Source organism: Taudactylus pleione, unplaced genomic scaffold (genome assembly GCF_031769625.1).
Source record: "Taudactylus pleione unplaced genomic scaffold, aTauple2 ptg000656l, whole genome shotgun sequence".
Taxonomy (NCBI): Eukaryota; Metazoa; Chordata; class Amphibia; order Anura; family Myobatrachidae; genus Taudactylus; species Taudactylus pleione.
The window spans coordinates 1635167-1656126 of record NW_028285058.1 but is presented as its reverse complement, the minus strand read 5'-3'; the positions used below and the strand labels follow the sequence as shown (position 1 = coordinate 1656126).

The 20960-nt window shown below is 44.9% G+C and overlaps 1 protein-coding gene across 1 annotated transcript in view; it reads left to right on the top strand.

Annotated features, from left to right (window-relative positions):
* The first annotated feature begins 1258 nt into the window (after positions 1 to 1258).
* The window catches only part of LOC148478405 (uncharacterized), a 34269-nt gene continuing 14567 nt past the window's right edge, over positions 1259 to 20960 (top strand). The window contains exons 1-7 of the mRNA XM_088455455.1: positions 1259 to 1426; positions 7160 to 7867; positions 10731 to 10791; positions 13015 to 13140; positions 14039 to 14670; positions 17388 to 17516; positions 18460 to 18526. Of these exons, the coding sequence (XP_088311581.1) occupies positions 7231 to 7867; positions 10731 to 10791; positions 13015 to 13140; positions 14039 to 14670; positions 17388 to 17516; positions 18460 to 18526 (1652 nt within the window). The 5' untranslated portion in view covers positions 1259 to 1426; positions 7160 to 7230. The remainder of the gene's footprint in view (positions 1427 to 7159; positions 7868 to 10730; positions 10792 to 13014; positions 13141 to 14038; positions 14671 to 17387; positions 17517 to 18459; positions 18527 to 20960) is intronic.

Sequence of the window (20960 nt, the reverse complement as noted above, 5' to 3'; positions counted from 1 at the left end):
CAAGCATGCTCCAGGTGTTTTTAAGTTTGCAGGTGCTTGCGGAAGGTGGATTTTTTTTTAACGTTTTTTTTAAAACATCCCTTTAGCAACTTTTAAATATTCTAGCACCCATTTTCATGTACCCCAAAGTTGCTGGGACTACTTATTTTCTGCAAAAAAACTGCTCAATGCTATTCTTCACCTTTTCTGCAAAGATGCTAGTTAGCAGCTATTGAGAGCATTTAAGTACCCCAAATCAGCAGGCCTATTCGGGTGTATCTATAGTGATCCTCAATGTCAGTGCATCTTTTGGAGGCTGTCAGACTGATTTCCCCAAATCTGACAGCACTTTTCGCCAGGTCTGAATTTGCCGGGTTCCGTTTTGCCGATATCTAATTGAATACGGGGACGTGCGCAATACTTTTTCGCATGGAAAACCAGCGATGTCGGCTAAAAGACCGGCATGCGAAAACTATGGGACTTTTCGCACCTAATTGAATCTGGCCCTAGATGTGGGAGATTAGACCCTCCCCCCTATTTATGGAAGTTGTATTTATTTATTTATATGTTTTTGTATATTGTTTTATGTTCTTGTCTAGTGTAAATATGATCACCATACATTAACCGCTAAAGGGGCACATCGATAGAAAGGGGAGTCCCTGATGTTTTCTTCTGTGTAAGGAATCAGATTATTGTCTGGTGATCCCACTGACTGATCATAATATAGATGATGTTGCCTAATAGAAGTCTGTGTAGGTTTCTTTTTGGATATTTCCCCGAGAGGGATCAAACAAGATCCCTACCTGTGGCTCGCACATGCGCTGACCAGCGGTCATAAACCCGAAAGTCCTCACACCGCAAAGGACAGTTCTTATTATCGCAGCCGTAACTCCGGCAACCAACACAAGAGCAGACGCAGCAGCATCCATCTCTGAATAAGGCTTTTAAATCTGGCCGATATAGAAAAATAAATTGAATATCCCAATGACTATATAAAAATTAGCTGCACTATAAAGGTAGTCACTGGCCTAGAGCTGTTACCTGGGTAAATATTTAATACAATGGTACAAGTGTTATCCATGGTGTAATAGGACTAGTAGGTGTAATCTGTCCAACCCTCTCATGCACAGTAAGCTGCCCGTCTGCCGTGGCTAATAGTTGTGTCATTTACACAATAAATGAGGCTTCTATATATCAGATCTTTGTCCAGGACCTGCAGCCATGACAGCAGCTGACAACAATCACACCCCATAACTGACTAAATCACACCCACAGGCAGCACTGACACCTGAGACCAATGTGACTCCGGGCTGACCACAGAGAAGAAAGTTATAGCAATAAGTCAACGTCTTAAAACTCAAACTCTGCGACCAGCTGGTTATATAAAACAAATGACCAGGACGGGACGTCTGCTGCTGTCTACATTTAAATGGAATACTTTATACAGGTACGTTTGCAGGTGTATGCTTTCTGTGCTAGTATCTATACACTGCTATCACTAATACTGCTTTTATACCTAAATTCCGGGTCTGACCCGGAGGTTGGAGCAGGGTTCCAAACTGGATCAGACCCGGAATTTAGCTGGCGCCGACCCAGGAAATTCCCGAGTCGGCGCCGTTCACACCGGAGCCGGGTCTGCAGTGACCTGGCTCTTTCGGCGTGGAAGTGGACGCTTGGCGATGACGTCAACTCCAAGCGCCACTGGAGCTGGCTAATCGGCCAGGATGCGGCGCGCTCCAGGTCATCGTGACCCGGAGCGCGCCGTTTACACTGCAGAGTTTCCCGGGTTATTCCTGTGTTAAACCCTGCAAGTTACCTGGGTTGGATTGCGGGGTCACTCGATCCGGAAATCCAGCCCTGTCCCCTTTTACACCAAGGAGCTATCCGGGTTAACCCTGCAATAACCCGGGTTTTAGCTCTGGTGTAAAAGGGGTATGAGAGTGCCATGTCATTTAGTGGAGGCGGATACACTTTATTTTCATACATGAACATAAACACATACATACAAACTTTCTGACACCTATCAGGTATACTATAATCTAACATACAACACACACATTCCCAATAATACATACAGTTACAGTATGATGAGATTGATAGCTATACAGAGGCACTGGGAGAATATATACACAAACTCTCCCATATAATAGATTCCAAACTCGGACATTCGAGATGGCGTGGGCAGGGTGTCCTGAGACAATTCTGCTTTAGATTTATGTTTGCTGTTTATTGTAAGATCATTTGATCTAATGCAACAAACTTGGAATATTGCAATTTGACCATAGGGATAATTGGATGCCCGTGCAATTATTTGTTAGTACTTCAGCACCCCCCCCCCAATATATGTGCTGCCACTAACCATACCTTTGCATGGCATTTGTCAGGCATATGGGATTTTAACATCAGCAACACCAATCATTTTAAAAAGTTGGATAAACTCAAGGACCCCTTTTGTAACACAGATGGTTCATGCTGCTTTTTAAGTTGCCAAAACAACTGTATTGTTTTTAATTTAAAAATCTAACATCTATAACATACTGGGAGATCAAACGTCACCTTCTGCAATTGGAAATCAGTCTTCTAGATTAGATTGCTTTGGTTTAGAGCAGTGGCTCCCAAACTCTATTCTCAAGGCACCCTAATGGTCCAGGTTTTAAGGATAGCCATGCTTAAGCACAGGTGATTTAATTAGTACCTCAGTGTGATTATACCATCTGTGCACAAGCATGGATATCCTTAAAACCAGGATTGCAAGGGTGCCTTGATGAACAAGTTTGGGAACCCCTGGTTTAGAGCATTAATGTGGCACACTCTTAATAAACAAATATATGATTATTATTGCTAAAGGTGCATACACACACAACGATTTTTTGAACGATTATCGTTTAACGATAATCGTTTGAAAAAATCATTCACTTTCTGAGTCAAACGATGAACGATTATTGTTCATGCGCATTCACGTTTGTAGTTCAGTCAGACTTGTCAACTCAACGATTTTCATTACGTTAATATGCAAAAATCGTTTGTAGTTCATAAAAATAGTTCATTACATTTAAATGAACATAGTAAATGAACAACTTTAGTAAACGATTTTAGTTCATTTTTTCAAGGTAGAAAATCTTACTAAAATCGTTCATTAACTAAGTGTGTGTGTGTGTGTGTGTGTGTGCGCGCGCGCACCTTAACAGTTAATATGCAGAGTTTGCAGAGAATATTAATCATACACATCAGTCCCCTGCCGCAGTGGAGCTTACAATATTCCCGACCTCATGGACTCACATGCGCACACACGATTAATTTTTCTTTTGTTTTTCTTTTTGTCAGAGGCCCATTAACCTAATAGTACGTTTTTGGATCATGGGAGGACACCCACGCATATACAGGGAGAACATACAAACTCAACACCAATTTAGCTTTTGTTAGGAATTGAACTCATGACCTAAGTGTTGTGAGGCATGATATACAGGTTGAGTCTCCCATATCCAAATATTCCGAAATACGGAATATTTTCAGCATGACTGAGATAATGAAACCTTTGATTTTTGATGGTTTAATGTACATAAACTTTGTCTAAGACACAAATTATTAAAAATATTGTATAAAATAACCTTCAGGCTGTGTGCATAAGGTGTATATGAAACATAAATGAATTTCATGTATGTATACAAACTTTTTTTGATGCACAAAATTATAAAAAATATTGTCTAAAATGACCTGCAGGCTATGTGTATAAGGTGTATATAACACATAAATGCATTCTGTGTGTATATCTGGGTCCCATTTCCAAGACATTTCATTATAATATGCAATTATTCCAAAATACGGACTATTCCGATATCCAAAATACCCCTGGTCCCAAGCATTTTGGATATGGGAGACTCAACCTGTAATAGATTCTGAAGGAATTGCTAAATAATTGCATCTGTGGCCAAGCTAAGCTGATGGACTCAGACCAAAGGAAAACATCAGCAGGCCTAGTTATTACATACTTGCCGACATTGGCAAGTCAGTCTCTGGGAGAGGCAAGTCTGGGTGTGTGGGTTGGGGGTATGTTATGTCATTGCGGCTCTGTCCACTCGACCTTTTCGCAGCGAATTATGGAAGCCGCAGGAGGTGGGGCCACAATGACGCGATTCATAGCGATTTGCATCACCAGGCTCCATTCCTCGCCCACTTTACCTGGAAAGCACCAGGATGCGGGGGAGTGAGCAAGTATGATTTACTATGTGGTGGAAAGGCCTAGCTTTGGAGAACATGGGTGATTTTGCAGGAGATAGGGCTTGAGACTCTGAAGATACTTCCCAGCTATCTTTGGTGATGTCAACAAAAAGATGGAACTTCAATAACTAACACATTTAAAACACCATAAACACTAAATTGAAATTCAACTAGGGAGCTTAGTAAATATGTTAAGCTATGCTGGTATCGGGACTATCAAAGTCCAATTGTTTAAATGTCCAAGGTTAACACAAAATATTTATTTGCAAAGTTGGATAGCTAAATCCCCCTTTGCCAATGTACTCACTAATGCTGGCCCACACCTGCACGACCAGCATACGTTCCGATTCAGCATCCGACTTCCCGGAGCTCCCTGGCAGTCCCGGCAGCATATTTGTTAGCACAGGATCTGTCGTATGATCGATCCTGTGTCTCACGTGCTCATTAGGGAAACAGTCATTGAAATTACTTGAATTGCCGCACGATGGATCGCATGAACATAACAAACGGCACGATCTGCACATGATAGGATGGAACATATGGGCTGCACACAGGGCCGGTTCTAGACATTGTGGAGCTCAGGGCGAAAGTTCCCAGTTGCGCAGTATTGCCCTGTATAACACATTATGCCACACACAGTAATGGCCTTTATAAGATATTATGCCGCATGCAGTAATATGCCATACGCAGTAATAACCTGTATAACACATTATGCCACACGCAGTAATGCCCTGTATAATACATTGTGCCACACACAGTAATTCCCTTTATAATACATTATCCCCAATTCAAATTACGCCACACAGTAGTCCCCTTATTCGTGTTATGACATAACATACAGTGGTGCCCCTTTTACACAATGCCCAAATGAGTGCCCCTTATACACAAGGCCCACAGCAGTGATACCCCTTACACAATGGCCCCGGTTGTAGTGCCCCCATTGGTAATGTCCCCTAAGGTAATGCCCCCAATAGTAGTGCCCACATTAGTAGTGCCCCAGTAGGAATGCCCAAAGTAGTAATGCCCCCTATAGTAGTGCCCCCAGTAGTAATGCCCCATTAGTAATGCCCCCTATAGTAGTGTCTCCAGTAGTAATGCCCACTATAGTAATGCCCCCCATATAGAAGTGCCTCCAGTAATTATGTCCCCATTAGTAATGCCCCCAGTAGAAATGCCCCCCCTATAGTCGTGTCCCCTATATTTGTGCCCCCAGTAGTAATGCCCCCCTATAGCCATGCCCCCAGAAATAATGCCCCCCTATAGCCATGCCCCCAGCAGTAAAACCCCCCTATAGCCGTGCCCCTATAGTAATCCCCCTATAGCCATGCTGCTCTATAGCTATGCCCCCGGTAATAATGCCCCCCTATAGCTATGCCACCAGTATTAATGCCCCCTATAGTAAACCCCCCTATAGCTATGCCCCCAGTGCTGGTGCTTCTGGAAAAAAAAAAATACAATTAAAATACAAACACATTACTTACCTTAAGCCCCGCTCCTGCGTCCGCTGCCGTCTGGTCCGACCGCGGCTCCACCACGGATCTATGGGAGAGACGCCATTATGTCATGACATTCCTCCCATAGTGCTCTCTGCGGGAGCCGGCGCTCAGGAGTGAGCTCCGGCCCCTCTGATCTATGGGAGAGACGTCATGACGTCCCTCACACAGTGCTCTCTGCGGGAGCGAGCTCCGGCCTTCGGCTGCAGGGAGGGAGCCGGGTGCCAGCTGATAACAAATATCAGCGGGCGCCTGGCAAATGGAGCCTCCCTGCGGCGGCTTGGGGGAGGGGGGGACCGGGAACCGGGACTCAGTGGCGCCCTCTAAGGGCCGGCACAATCTTCCTTTTGCTGTAGTCCTCTCGGGGTGAAAATTGTATATGTATATATTAAAAAAAAATTTTTTTTAACTAGCTTAACTGGAATCCCAAGCAAATCAGGGCTTCCAGATTATGGCCCTGTGTACAAGGATTTCTGTATCCTTTTATTATTATTATTATTATTATTATTATCCTTTATTTATATGGCGCCACAAGTTTTCCGCAGCGCCTTACAGAGTACATAAAATAATAAGTGAACAAGAAACGGGTAACTTACAGTACAAAATAAAATGTAAGCCTTTCACTGCCATTGATGCAGGAACTAACATCATGGCCTGTCCCACATTAGGTGTCCAATGAAAAAGTTCCTAGTTATTTGGCACCTGCTCCCGCTGTGCAGGAACTTCTATGAACCACGTGGAACTTAGGGCCTGATTCAGAGCCGGATGCTATTTGCGCTCGCTCGTCCAGAAAAAGGGGCTGGCTATTTAAATTAACCGTTCGCTCTTTGCGGTCTGTTCACGCCTCTATGTCTGAACGAGCGAACAAAACATGCGAACGTAATTTTAAAAAACACGCCCCCTGGCTGCTCGCATCATACGTCATGTCCGCTATTTATTAGATTAATCGAGTACATCGGACGGCGTATGAACTGCTCGCTATTCTTGTGGTTGGTTTTTCCTACCACAATCATGCGAGCAGTTCTAACTATAAAACAACCAACTGACGTGGTCGATGACGCTGCTTTAGTAATTATGCACACCCTTAAAACGCCCGTTTTGACCTTTAGGCACGCCTGCGTTCGGATCTCCACTCCCCGTTTTCAAGCACCTTCCCCTGTTACCACCCACAAACGCCTCATCCTGTCACTCAAAATAGCAGGCATTCGCTATTTAGCGAGCACACGATTTTCAGCCGCACTGACTGGTTCGCGCATGCGTATTAAAATCCGTACACATGCGCAGTTGTGCGAACATCGGTCGGAACGTACGAGCGGCCGCTTACGAGCGGCTCTGAATCAGGCCCTTAGCTCACATATAGTTAAAATTGGGCAACCTCTAAAATTAAATTTGTCTTATTATCAATGTGACCTAATAATTCTGTTATATTGCAGTGCTACAATGTTATGTCTATTTTTGTCCCTAAGCAGATCCGTTGTGGTATAATGTAGCTGTAATGCTGTGAACTAGGGGAAAGAGACCCTCAAAGTAAGACACATTGATGGATGTATCTGGTGGTAATAACAAAAAGTTAGATGTATTCTACAATGAGCTTCGCCGAAAATATCCAAACACCTTCAACCTTGCTCCGAACCTTGGCAAAGGGGATGAATCTGTGCAAAAATTACCACGTCTGGAGAACACGGCGTCCTTGACATCTCTTGGGATTTTACCAAAGTCTCTGAACCATGCTTCTCACCAAAGATGGACTCAAGACAGCTTCCTCTCCAAAGTTAAATTTCAGAAAACACAAAGCGAACAAAGACAGGAAGCAGAAAATTCCCAGCGGGGTGGCGGTTCCATCATCATCCAGGATAAAATCGTATCTGTGTCAACCTGGAACCGAAGCGATTACCTCGGTGCTCAGAACCGAGCTTCATTCAGTCTTCCAACTCTACGTACTCAAGTTGAACAAAATAAGGCGGAGCTAAAACATAGACTCAACGTACGAAAAAGGGTTGACGTTGAACAAGATAGTAACCACAAAAGCAATGTAGAGACTACAGAGGCCACGTCTACCTACAAGGGCATCTCTAGTCAAGATCCACTAGGAGTTATTGTGAAAGAGATTTTGCCCAACAAGCCCAGCAGGTTAATCACCAACCTACCTAAGAACACAGACAACTTGTCCAGAAATGGTAAAAGTTTATCTTTAAAAGTAACATATTTATTTAAATGTATAGTTTTTATATAAAGCAAATTGTATCTGTACACATGAATGGCATAATTCTAACCATAGGAGTCCATGCAACTGTAATGGACCCTGGTAACTAGTTACCCAAGACCTGGCCTATCTGCATCTTCATTTATTCACTTAAGCTGCATACACACACACAACGATTTTGTTACCAAAGATTTTATGAATGATTTTCGGTCAGATTATCTGTCAGATTTTTTTAAAGTGTAATGAACGATTTTATTGAACTACAAAGATTTTTGCATATTCCCTTAATGAAAATCGTTCAGTTGACAAGTCTGACTGAACTACAAACGTGAACGCGATTATCGTTCATTGTTTGATTTAGAAAGTATACGATTTTTTCTAACGATTATCGTTAAACGATATCATTTAACGATAATCGTTCAAAAAATCGTTGTGTGTGTTTGCAGCTTTAGAAATACATTTCTACAGATACTGTGGATCAGAGAAAATGTACCGATCAGACAGATAAAGCTTACAGTTTAGACTGAGCAGTGCATGTTCTTAGCCTGCTGCATGGTAAGGGTACACACCCATGAGCAGGGGTGCTGAGAGGGGGGGCGCGGGTACTAATTACCCAGGCTTGTTGTTGAGCAATTAAATGTGACACTCCCATAACACAGCCGTAATATGATCCATCTCCGTGCGTCTGCATAGCCACCACCCTGTCACTGCCCAGGAGCGCACAACACATTTTCAATACACTTCTGTGCGCGCTCATCTGAAATCACAATTGCAACTATGTACGAATACAAACCCAATCGGACGCCAATGCGCGGGTGCAAAAAAAATCGCTCAGCTATGTCCAACATCGACATAGCGACTCAGAATCAGACCCTCTACCTCTATGGGTGCACAGCGTAGACTAAGGGGCATATTTACTAACCAGCGGGTTGACAAAGCCGTCGATCATCCATGGATATAAAATGGCAATAGATATAAATGCTAAATCAGACTTGTTTACCATTTATTTTTAAATCTATTGGTTAGAGCTGTCGATGATTGACGGTTTTGACAACCTACTGGTTAGTAAACAGACCACTAAAGGTCACTGTGACAAGCGCTAACCCAGGGGTATCCAACACGTGGCCCTCCTGCTGTTGTGGAACTGCAAATCCCAGCATGCCCTACAACAGTTTGGCTGAAAGGGTATGCTAAAACTGTGGCAGAGCATGCTGGGATGTGTAGTTCCACAACAGATGGCGGGCCGCATGTTGAATACCCCTGAGGTCTAACTACGGCTTAAAATTAAGAATTGGAACATTTGACATACAGGGGATGAGTCGTACCTAGCAGCGTCCATGTCTGCGTCTATCGGCAGTTTCTGTGCTCGTCAATTGCAGTTCTGACTGTGCGCGCACGATATCTGTACACATGCACGTTAGAGAAAAAAACGCTCCACTGCATCTGACATCTGCACCTCAAAATCAGGCCTATACTATTAAGCCATTAAGGGGCCTATTCATTGTCTTTCAATTTCTACAAAAGTAGGTGAAAATTAATTAGTGTGGCCATTTATTCTAAAGTTAGCGCAGGAGATACCAAGGATACCTCCCGCCTACATTCGGTCCCAATCTGGAATGCCGTCACTATAGTATGGGGTCCAAAATCCATCAACCTCTGAAAATACTTTTTATTATGCTGGGTCAGTATTTATCCCATCAAAATATACCACACCATGGCCCTGATTCAGAGCCGGACGCTCTGACAGAGCGCTCGCTCTGAATCAGGGCCGTCCCTCTGGTTTTTTTGAGCGGCCTCCCGGCCGCTCGCACAACTGTAGGTAACCACCCACAGCTATAGGGAGCGGCCAAAAATATGGTCCTGATGGTCAAGACCATCGCGACCATCGGGCTTGCGACGAGACCCTTGTGGTAGGGTCTCGTTGCCGCAAGCCCTGGAGTGCTTTCGGCTCGGTCAGAGCCGAGAGCACTCCCACTGACACCACTTGTGATGTCAGTGGGGCCGGCCCCAGACGGTAGGCGTTCCCATGGAGACGCCTCCGTCTGGGCAGCAACGCCCCTGGCACGCCCACCAAAGGTTTGCCCGTTGCTATCCGGGTCTCGCGCATGCGCACGACGGGGCCGGCTCCCTCGTGCGCATGCGCACTGGGCCAACATCGACCCGCTTGCGAGCGCTCAGTGCTCGCGAGTGGGTCTGAATTAGGCCCCCTGTTTCTATATATAGGGAGGGGCTATACTAACTGTATTAGATGTGGAAATGCCTAACTAGCATTCACTATGATACAGGGAAGCACAGAGGGGAAGATTCTGTGTCAGACGCATCTGCAGAATAGGATTATAGGATGCATCTCGCTATTTTACCGCTAATTGCACATGCACCAGAAATTGCAGATGGGATCTGCACGCGTGTGTCGCACAATGCGTCCACAGTAGCAAGTTACTCTGTCTGAGTCGCATCTTGAGCAAGCGGGGCATAATGTGAAATAAGCAATGTGAAATAGCCTGGAGGCTACTGCGTTCGGGCGCAAAAGTGGCTGCGTATACCTCCGACTCAGAATCATCCCCGCTGTCGGGAAAACTGTCCCCTCTCTCAGGAGTCCAGGATGTCACCCTAAATCTAGAGTCTATATATTAAGGTTACTAAGAGGCTTCTTACCAAGAAACGTTAGTAGATGCCATGGTGTATTGTATTTGGGAACTATTAGTAATAAATAGACAGCTGAAACACAGTATGTTTAACAAGCAATGTTTCTCTATAAGCACAAATGTATTAAGTGTGAATTATTTTGCAGCACAGAACATAGAACTCTCATATTTCATTATTTTCCTTTCTCCCAGGTGGCTGCATCTCAGACAGTGACTCTGGGGTATCTGTGAGCACGCCGATAAGAATACTCAGGTAAACTCTATTTTAAAATATCTAGAATATATTTTCAACTACAGTTCTAAAAACTGGTGAGGAGACCAAGAGCATCCAAACACACTCTTGGTTTCATTCTCTCAAAAGGTTTTTTATAAATGTTCTCTTTATGGTTGTGTAGGAAAAGTGAGGCACACTATGGGCCATATTCAATCAGAAGCGAAAATCCGTTTTCCCCGGAAAACTATCGCTGATCGGGGCTTTTTGCGTGATCGGAACTTATCTCCAAATTCAATTCCAGACGGTTTTTGCCTACGCGGAAAGTCAATGCAATGTAATAAGCGAAAAAGATTTGCCTAAGAATAGCAGGAGAAATGAAGTGCTACATTTTTATTTTGGGGTGCAAACATGGGGAACCACTCAGAACCCTTGGGACAGCCCCCCAAAGGACAACTGTGTCAAAAAATCTAAGGGAAAAACTTAAGAACACCCCAAAAAAGTGCTTTCATTTTGGGGGTGAAAAAGTAAAAAGTGGGGGGACAAGCATAAATACTAGCAAAATACCCTTCTTAGGGGTCTGCAAGGATGGATCTGATGTTTTTTTGGGCTTGCAGGTGCTTGTAACAAGTGCGTTTTTCACATTTTTTTTAAACTTCACTTTAGAGAATTTAAAAGATGCTAGCACCTATTTTCAACTACCCCAAATTTGACTGGACTACTTATTTTCACCAAAAAATACTGCTTTATGCCATTCTTCACCACTTTTACAAGGACGCTAATAACAAGGATTTTAAACAACTTCAGTACCCCAAATAGTTTTATTAGGGCTATTGGAACACTTCTACATTGATCCCCAATGTTAGTGCATCTTTTTGGGGGGTTCAGACTGATTTCCCCTATTCTGACAGCACTTTTCGCCTGTTTTACATTCGGCGCTTGCCGTTTTCGCCTGGTTAGTAATTGAATAGGGCGATAAGCGGGGACCTGCATAATAAGTTTTCGCATCCAAAACACGCGATGTAGGCGAAAAGTCGGGTAGGCAGAACTTTTTTGCGGAGGCAAAACTAATTGAATACTGCCTCAAGTAGGCAAACATATGGCTCTTAGTGGCTTCTTATGTTATCACTAATATTATTAATTGGAATAAAGGTCTCATGAACTTGCTGGAAATTAAAATTAGGCCACTTTGTCCATTGACTTATTTTAAGTGTCTCAATCTTCTCCAACTGTATCATGTTATTAGAAACTAGTAAATTGGACCCAGTCACCTATATTGAAGGGTCACCTCGGTCTGCCCTGGCCCCTACTCTGTTCGGGGTTGGCCCGATCTTTATGCTGCTCCTCCCCCACCGAACAGTGCTGCTGATCATCCTGTACCCCCCTCCTCCGCATTCGACATTGGCAGATAGCCTTACGCTATCCTACTGCTTCCAGCTCTTCGCCAGAACATGCTCTTATCATAACCCGTCTTCTGGCAAGAGGATGTTAGTATATTCACGTGAAGAGTCATCTTTGCTAATTAGGATGAAAAGTATTTATCACATCCCCATTAAAAATGCGTATTGTAATAAATATGCATTTGAAATTAAAATATATTTTTAGATTTTAGTACAGTGCAATGAATTTAGTAGGATACTATGACCTGTTGTTGCAAAGTACTAGGAGTATGTTTCTGAACTTATAACTTACTGTAATACACTTTAGGTGAGTGGCTTGCTATGTTTCTCAGTGTTCCTTAGGGCACAGGTTCTCAAACTCAGTCCTCAGGACTCCAGGTCTCTTCACAGAATCAAATGTGAAATAATTATAATCAACTGTGGATCTTTTAAAATGTGTCAGTGAGTAATGAACACACCTGTACTCCTGCTAGGTGACTTGGAAAACGTGAGCTGTGTGAGGTCCTGAAGACCGAGTTTGAGAACCACTGCCTTAGGACACATGTTCTGAAACTTGGTCCTCAGGACTCCACACAGGTCACGTTTTGCAGGTCACCCAGCAGGTGCACAGGTGTATTCATTACTCACTGACACATTTTAAAAGATCCACAGGTGGAGCTAATTATTTCAGTTGTGATTCTGTGAGGAGACCTGGAAAACATGCACTGTTTGGGGTCCTGAGGACCGAGTTTGAGAACCTGTGCCTTAGGAGATAATAATAATAATAATATAAATATTGGTGGTAATTAAGAAATATTCTATCAATGTAGAAGATATGAGAGAAACTGCATATGTTTCATTACTTTTTTCTTTTTGCATTTCAAAGGCCAAAAATCAATAGTCCCCATGACGACCGAGATCTAAAGGACATAAAACAAAAATTTTCAACTAAACCCAAAACAACTGCTGGACCAATGAAAGCCAATCACATGGTACTTCCTCCCGAGAACATGTAAGCTTTTTTTTTTTTTTCTTTAAGTAATTTCATTTGTGCAGCATAAACAACTGAAATACATTATTAAAAAAAAAATCTGTAAATGTTGCATTTTTTCAGCATAATCCCATAAAGGTTATAAAGGATTATTACAAAGGAATGAACATAGTCAAAATTAAGCTTATTCCCTAATAACACTTCAAAATACAGTTACATCTACTTTAACATCTTCAAAATATGTTTAAGTAATATTTACACTTTATTATTTGGGGTAGACCAGTGGTCGCCAACCTTAATTGGGGTGTGAGCTATTTGAGACAAATTAAACCTCGTGAAGAGCTACTAAAATTATAGAAAAAAAAAATCTGGCTAATAACCAAACAATTGAAGGTCATTTAATGAAAATGAAAAAAAATGTTTAATAGAAAACAACAATGAATTTAATTAATAGTGATATCGTTGCAATTTGTAAATAAAGTTTAAGAAGAGGCACATTTCACTGTTAATTACCGGCTCCAAGGAGGTAAGTGCAGTAGAGGAGCAAAAGATATAGGCTGGGCTGCTGTGTGATTTTCCGGGAGGGCTGGGCAGGAGTCACTCGCAGTGTTTGTCACGTATTGTGCCGCTCCACCGTGGTGTAGACACGATGAGTGGAACCACGGGGAAGCACGTCAAGTGATCGTAGCGGCTATGGCAATCACTTTCCTGTGGCTCCACCCACGGCGTCAATGCCACAGGGGAGCATGCATCAGAGGTTACTTCCACCTAGTCGGCTTCTAGCTGGCTCTGCAGTACTGCAGCTAGGCGAACTACCAAAATTAAAACTGCGAGCTACCAGTAGCTACGGTTTGGAGACCACTGGCGTAGACTGTCTTGGAAAATATTCTTTTATTTATTCAAATGTTTTATTTGATAGAACACAAATTGTGAATGTTGGAAAAAGTCCCGTGAAACCTAACTCCAAAAAAAGTTCAATAAACTTCAATGAGAAGACACCGCACAGGTCACCAAAGGAGAGGGTGCGTTTCGTGGATGAATCGGAACAAGATGCAGAGTCTCGTTACCAAGAAAGATATTTTCTAAGTCGAACAAACACAACTAAAATGATTACTAATATCTCATCGGCATCCCAGATAAAGCCTGTGGAACGGAATAGTAAACCTGAATCTACTGAGACATTTCCATCACTATCAATTGGTGAAAAGCCACCAATCGCCAACCAGCAGACTGTCAATCTTCCGTACAGACGTCAACCATTTCCACCAAATGTAGCAAAGAAAGTATTAATTGATATTCCAAGTAGAGGTCTTCCCAGCAAACGCCCAGTTCCACTTCGAATGTATCCAGCCATGAGGGACATCTCTAATAAACCATTGTCTCCCAGTAATGGTAAAGAGGACGCTTCTCTTGATGGAATTACAATTAGCTGCACTAGCTACAACCAGAAGTGGAGAGAAGAAAAGCAAAGACTCTCCGAATGGAACGAGGAGAATAAAAGCAATCAAAGCTTATCTTCTCTGGAAACCATAGAGAGCGGAATCACAGAAGGTAACATGTAGTCACACATTATATTATTGGGATAAAAACAATAACCACAATGATAACTCTTTATCCATCTATAAAATATCTGGGAAAAAACTAGGAGCCACTGTTTCACACAGAGGTCTCAAGGGCCTAATTCAGACCCGCTCGCGAGCGCAGGACGCTCGCAAGCGGGTCGATGGTGCCCTAATGCGCATGACTGAGGGAGCTCCATCATGCGCATGCGCGAGACCCACATAGCGACAGCCAAGCTGTCGCTATGGGTCTCGCACCAAAGGGGGCGTGCTGTCGATGGTGATTGACAGCACGCCCCCTTTGGTGGGCGTGCCGGGGGTGTTGCTGCCCAGACGGAAGGCGTTCCCATGGGAACGCCTTCCGCCTGGAGCCGGCCCCACTGACATCACTAGTGATGTCAGTGGGAGTGCTTTTGGCTCTGATAGAGTCAAAAGCACTTCTGGGCTTGCGGCAGCGAGACCCTACCGCAGAGTCTCGTCGCAAGCCCGATGGTCGCGATGGTCTTGACCATCGCGACCATCATCATGGACGCTCGCATAAGCTGTGGGTGGTAACCCACAGCTATGCGAGCGTCCAAGAGGCCGCTCCATTTTTAGGTAGGAGGGCCCTGATTCAGAGCGAGCGCTCTGGTCAGAGCGTCCGGCTTTGAATCAGGCCCTCAGACCTTAAGTATGCAGCCTACCCATTCACAAGAAACCAGTGACATTACTGAGGTATGAGGCTGGGGAGTCTCATGAGGTGAGGGGTCCCATGTACAGTCTCCGAGCAAGCCCTCCCCTGGCGGCAGGCAGGGCAGTGTAGACTGTGGTACTGTCTAAGTCTACTGTGCATGCTCATGTCCTCGTGAAAAGAGCGGCAGTGCCATTTTTCCCTGGAGATTTCTTTCGAGGTTTCCGCAGACACTGCAGAAGGTAAGTATATTCACAATGTTTAGTGATGTATTTTTAGTAAATTGATAGGCTGAATTCACATTGATTCAGCCCACAAAATGGCCGACTTCTGTAGGCAGCAGGCACGCTTTAATTGTGGAAGCATACCTAGATGCAAGCGCCATCTCATCCAAACAGTTTCCTATTAGATATTAAGTACTGGAAAACACAGTTCAATGTTTTCCTGCATATGTATAAAAGTTTAGGAAATGAATACAATCAGGTAATGTTATAGTTTAATATATAACAAAACGTTAAATCGTCTTCAGTGCAACTGGCTCCCAGAAGTGGCGGATTTTACTTCAGGCGGCTGCTGCCCTGCAGCCCCTAGGTAAAAAAACTTGTATCAAAGCTGGGAGAGTGATAAAATTGTGAGAGAAAAAGTATTAACCAATCAGCTTCTAATTTACATTTTGCAGGCTTTGTTTTAAAAATGATAGGATCTGATTGGTTGGTGATTTATTTGTTACAATTTTATCACTCTCCCAGCTTTGATACACAGGCCCCTTAGTATTTACATGTTTTATTCAAAAATTGGGATGTATTACAAGTATCTCAGATTTTTGTGGCTTCCAGATTTCGTGTTCCTGTATTGAGGGATTCATAGAACTGCATCTGTTACCTGTTTCACCTGGGACATGTTCTTGCATCACTTGTATTGACTATCCCCCAGAATGTAAATATATACAGTGTTCAAAGTGGGCTGGTATATGGACTATGGGCCTGATTCAGAGCCACTCGCTAGATGCGATCGCTCGCACGATGTGTATGCAAATTGCGTAGGCAGTGCTACCGCACAGCAATGCATTCGCACGCCCAGTATTTCTTAGAGAGCGATCACATAGTTTATGCAGACACCCACCACCAGCCTGTTTTAAGATGCCCACTTATGCACGTCATGTCCAGGAAGTGTATGCAACCATCGGTACATCGGGAAACATCGGAAGCTATCGCAGCGCTTGAGGTTAACCATACCCTGCCACAAGCACTGCGAGCACCTCAGTGTAAAAACAAGCCAGGTGACGTGTACTATGATGCTGTCTTTTAATTATGCACACCTCTAAAACGTTGTTGAGATGCTCAGGCACGCCTGCGTTTGCACCTCCACTCCCCCGCTTTTAATGGCCAGCCCCTGTTACCACCTACAAACTGCTTCCCCTGTCACTCACTCTGCTGGGCTGAGTATGCGCAGCGAGTGAATGCATTGTGAACTTTCGCTAAGGTATCCGCATACACACTGCATACCATCGACAGCAGCAAAAGTATGCATCTTAGCGAGCGGGTCTGAATGAGCTCCTATATGCATACTTACCTACCCTCCCGATTTGGTCGGAAGCCTCCCGAAAATCGGGTGCTGCTCCCGGCCCCCCGGAAAGGTAGGTAAGTCTCCCGGTCCCCGGCGATTCATCTGGCTCGCCGCCGCTCCCCCCTGCAAATACAGTATTATCCCCATCAGCAGGGGGCCCGATGACGCGATTCGCGTCATCATGGCCCCGCCCCCTGCTTCACACTGCCATTTATCTTGGCATTGTGAAGAGGGGGCGGGGCCGCGATGACACGATTGCGTTGTCACGCCCATGCCCCGCCCCCATTGACTAGTCATAGTCCGGGTCACACCCCCTTCTGATGGGACATGCCCCCCTGCTGAGGATGCCCGATAGCTCCCTCCCGGAAGGAAGGAGCTACAAGTCGGCAACTCTGCCTATATGTACATATGCACAGTATAATTCTTTTGGTGCTACACAAGGACAATAACAAGATTGCGTCTTCTTAATACAGTTTCTTCTGAAGTGACGATCATGACAATGGGGTCGGGAGGTTCCCTGTCATCCTTTGCAAGTGACAATCAGACAAGATCCTCAATTCAGAATCATGACCTCGATCTGGATCAGCCATTATTGGGGAAAGGTAAACAATACAAGTTATTATAATAAAACATGCTTAGATTTATATAAACATTAAAAATAAGAAATGGGGCCTAATTCAGATTTGGGAATGGAGTGAGTAAGAGTAAGTAATGTGCATCTTGGTAAAACCATGCTCCACTGCGGAGGGGGCAGATGTAAAGTGTGCAGAGAGATTTAGATTTGGGAGGGGGGTATCCAAACTGACATGTAAATGGCAGTGTAAAAATAAAGCTGTCCAGCATTTGTGGGCTACATGCAAAATCAGCCAGTATTTACCCTGCATGCCAAAAAGATGTATGTACAGGTATGTGCACCCCTTGCATTGCAACAGGGTTCTTCCTGGTGCACAGTTACTTGCTCTGTTTTACTCTATGCCCAAATCTGAATCAGGCCCATAGTACATAGTTTGGTCCTCTAGGAACTCATTACTACATTCCTGGCAGACCAAGAATTACCTTAATTTTATTTATCAGTTGGTCAGTGCTTGAATTATGAAGCATTAACAGAGGGGATGCAGAGGTTACTGATCGCTATGGCATGTGCTAAACATGTGCGTGGTCTGTTCCCATGTGTATTAGAGAACCCAAAATTACGTCACCCCACTGACCCCTGATTATGCAATTAAGATGGTCAAATAAATTACTCCAATGTGGCTCCATATATAGAGATAAGATGATCAACTTACTCTATTAAAATCTATTTGGTCCTGATTATGACCATTGGCTGCATTGGCGTTTGTGTGCGTGGTCATCAGCCAGCTGTACAGCATGGGGCCCGTCATCATCCAGTCACTTTGCGATCACTCTAAATAACTGATGTTTGACTGCTAATGTTATTTATAATTCGGAGACTGTAAATACTGTGAAATTCTTAAGCAGAATATTTGTAAAGCAAATATTAACCTATAGGAAACACAGTAAGCTTTCATGTTTGTATTTCTTAAGGTGCTAATATCTCCTTCTACAGCAAAGTGAAGAGAAGCCTTCATGTGAAGCGGAGTACTGACAAAAGGTAAGTCAGGGCTGAATCTAGGATTTTTGTCACCTGGGGAAAGGCAGTAATTTGGCGTCCCATTCCCCCCAGGTGTCTCTGCAGCAGTATGTGACCCCCCTTCATGTATCACGGCAGCAGCCTGTGTCTCTCCCCCATATATCTCGACAGCAACAGCCTGTGTTTGTGTTACCCCTCCCCCAGCACCACTGACCTGGATCTTCTCGTTGCTCCTCCTCACACACTGTTCTCCAGCGCGCACGACATCAATTCCTCAGCCAGCCCCCATCAGCTTCCTCAGCCAGCCCCCATCAGCTTCCTCAGCCAGCCCCCATCAGCTTCCTCAGCCAGCCCCCATCACCTTCCTCAGCCAGCCCCCATCACCTTCCTCAGCCAGCCCCCATCAGCTTCCTCAGCCAGCTCCCATCAGCTTCCTCAGCCATCTCCCATCACCTTCCTCAGCCAGCTCCCATCAGCCCCCATAACCTTCCTCAGCCAGCCCCCATCACCTACCTCAGCCAACCCCCATCACCTACCTCAGCCAGCCCCCAACCCCCATCACCTACCTCAGCCAGCCCCATCACCTCTCTTAGCCAGACCCCATTACCAACCTCAGCCAGCCTCCATCATCTTCCTCAACCAGCACCCAGCTCCCATCACCTTCCTCAGCCAGCCCAGTGGGAGGCCCCAGGTGTCTCTGCAGCAGTATGTGCCCCCCCCCACCCTTCATGTATCATGGCAGCAGCCTGTGTCTCTCCCCCATATATCTCTGCAGCAACAGCCTGTGTTTGTGTTACTCCTCCCCCAGCACCACTTACCTGGATCTTCTTGTTGCTCCTCCTCACACATTGTTCTCCAGCGCGCACAACATCAACTTCTCAGCCAGCACCCACCCCCATCACCTTCCTCAGTCAGCCCCCATCACCTTCCTCAGTCAGCCCCCATCACCTTCCTCAGTCAGCCCCCATCACCTTCCTCAGTCAGCCCCCATCACCTTCCTCAGTCAGCCCCCATCACCTTCCTCAGTCAGCCCCCATCACCTTCCTCAGCCAGCTCCCATCAGCTTCCTCAGCCAGCTCCCATCAGCTTCCTCAGCCAGCTCCCATCAGCTTCCTCAGCCAGCTCCCATCAGCTTCCTCAGCCAGCTCCCATCAGCTTCCTCAGCCAGCTCCCATCAGCTTCCTCAGCCAGCTCCCATCAGCTTCCTCAGCCAGCTCCCATCAGCTTCCTCAGCCAGCTGCCATCAGCTTCCTCAGCCAGCTCCCATCAGCTTCCTCAGCCAGCTCCCATCAGCCCCCATAACCTTCCTCAGCCAGCCCCCATAACCTTCCTCAGCCAACCCCCATCACCTACCTCAGCCAACCACCATCACCTAGCTCAGCCAACCCCCCAACCCCCATCACCTACCTCAGCCAGCCCCATCACCTTTCTTAGCCACCATCACCTAGCTCAGCCAACCCCCCAACTCCCATCACCTACCTCAGCCAGCTCCCATCAGCTTCCTCAGCCAGCTCCCATCAGCCCCCATAACCTACGTCAGCCAGCCCCCATAACCTACGTCAGCCAACCCCCATAACCTACGTCAGCCAACCCCCATCACCTACCTCAGCCAACCACCATCACCTAGCTCAGCCAACCCCCCAACCCCCATCACCTACCTCAGCCAGCCCCATCACCTTTCTTAGCCAGACCCCATCATTAACCTCAGCCAGCCTCCATCATCTTCCACAACCAGCACCCAGCTCCCATCACCTTCCTCAGCCAGCCCAGTGGGAGGCGATGCTTAGTACAGCCATAATGTAATGCGCACGATGTCAGGGGATGGCACAGGGGGCATTTGTGCCCTGTTACTGTCCTGATTGGTTGCTATGGGCAACACCATTGCTAGTCTGTTTTAGAAGCTCCCCCAAAGAGAGTAGACATCCTACTTTCTCCATACCACACCTCCCTCTCTCTTATTCTCTTTCTGGGACTCTTGAAAAGTTAGATGCATAATTTTAAAAAAAAATGATGGGCGTAAAAATGTTTTTAAAAAAAGACACAATTCTGTGTGGATTCTGACATTGAAATTAGTGATCGATCTCCAGTAATAAAGCATATTTCCAAGTTATATTTTATAGCGAAAGGTATCTGACATACGTAATTGTCTGTACTTTAAAAAAGAGTAACATTTGTATTTGCGTCTTGCTGGAATTTAATTTTCCATCCTTCCTGTAGTTTTATTAGTAATTAATTACTCTCTCTGTGATGTATGTGTATGAGTTGTGCATTGAATTTGTGAGCATTTTTTTTTTACAATGAACTGAAGCAGCTCCTCCTATTACCCTGCGCACTTACTACTGTTGTCTGCATGGAATACGTATATACCCTTAATATGATTCATAATACTGAGAGATTTGGCTGAAACACGTTCATTTTCTACACATAAATTCAGCATTGGAGATCCTGATTCCCT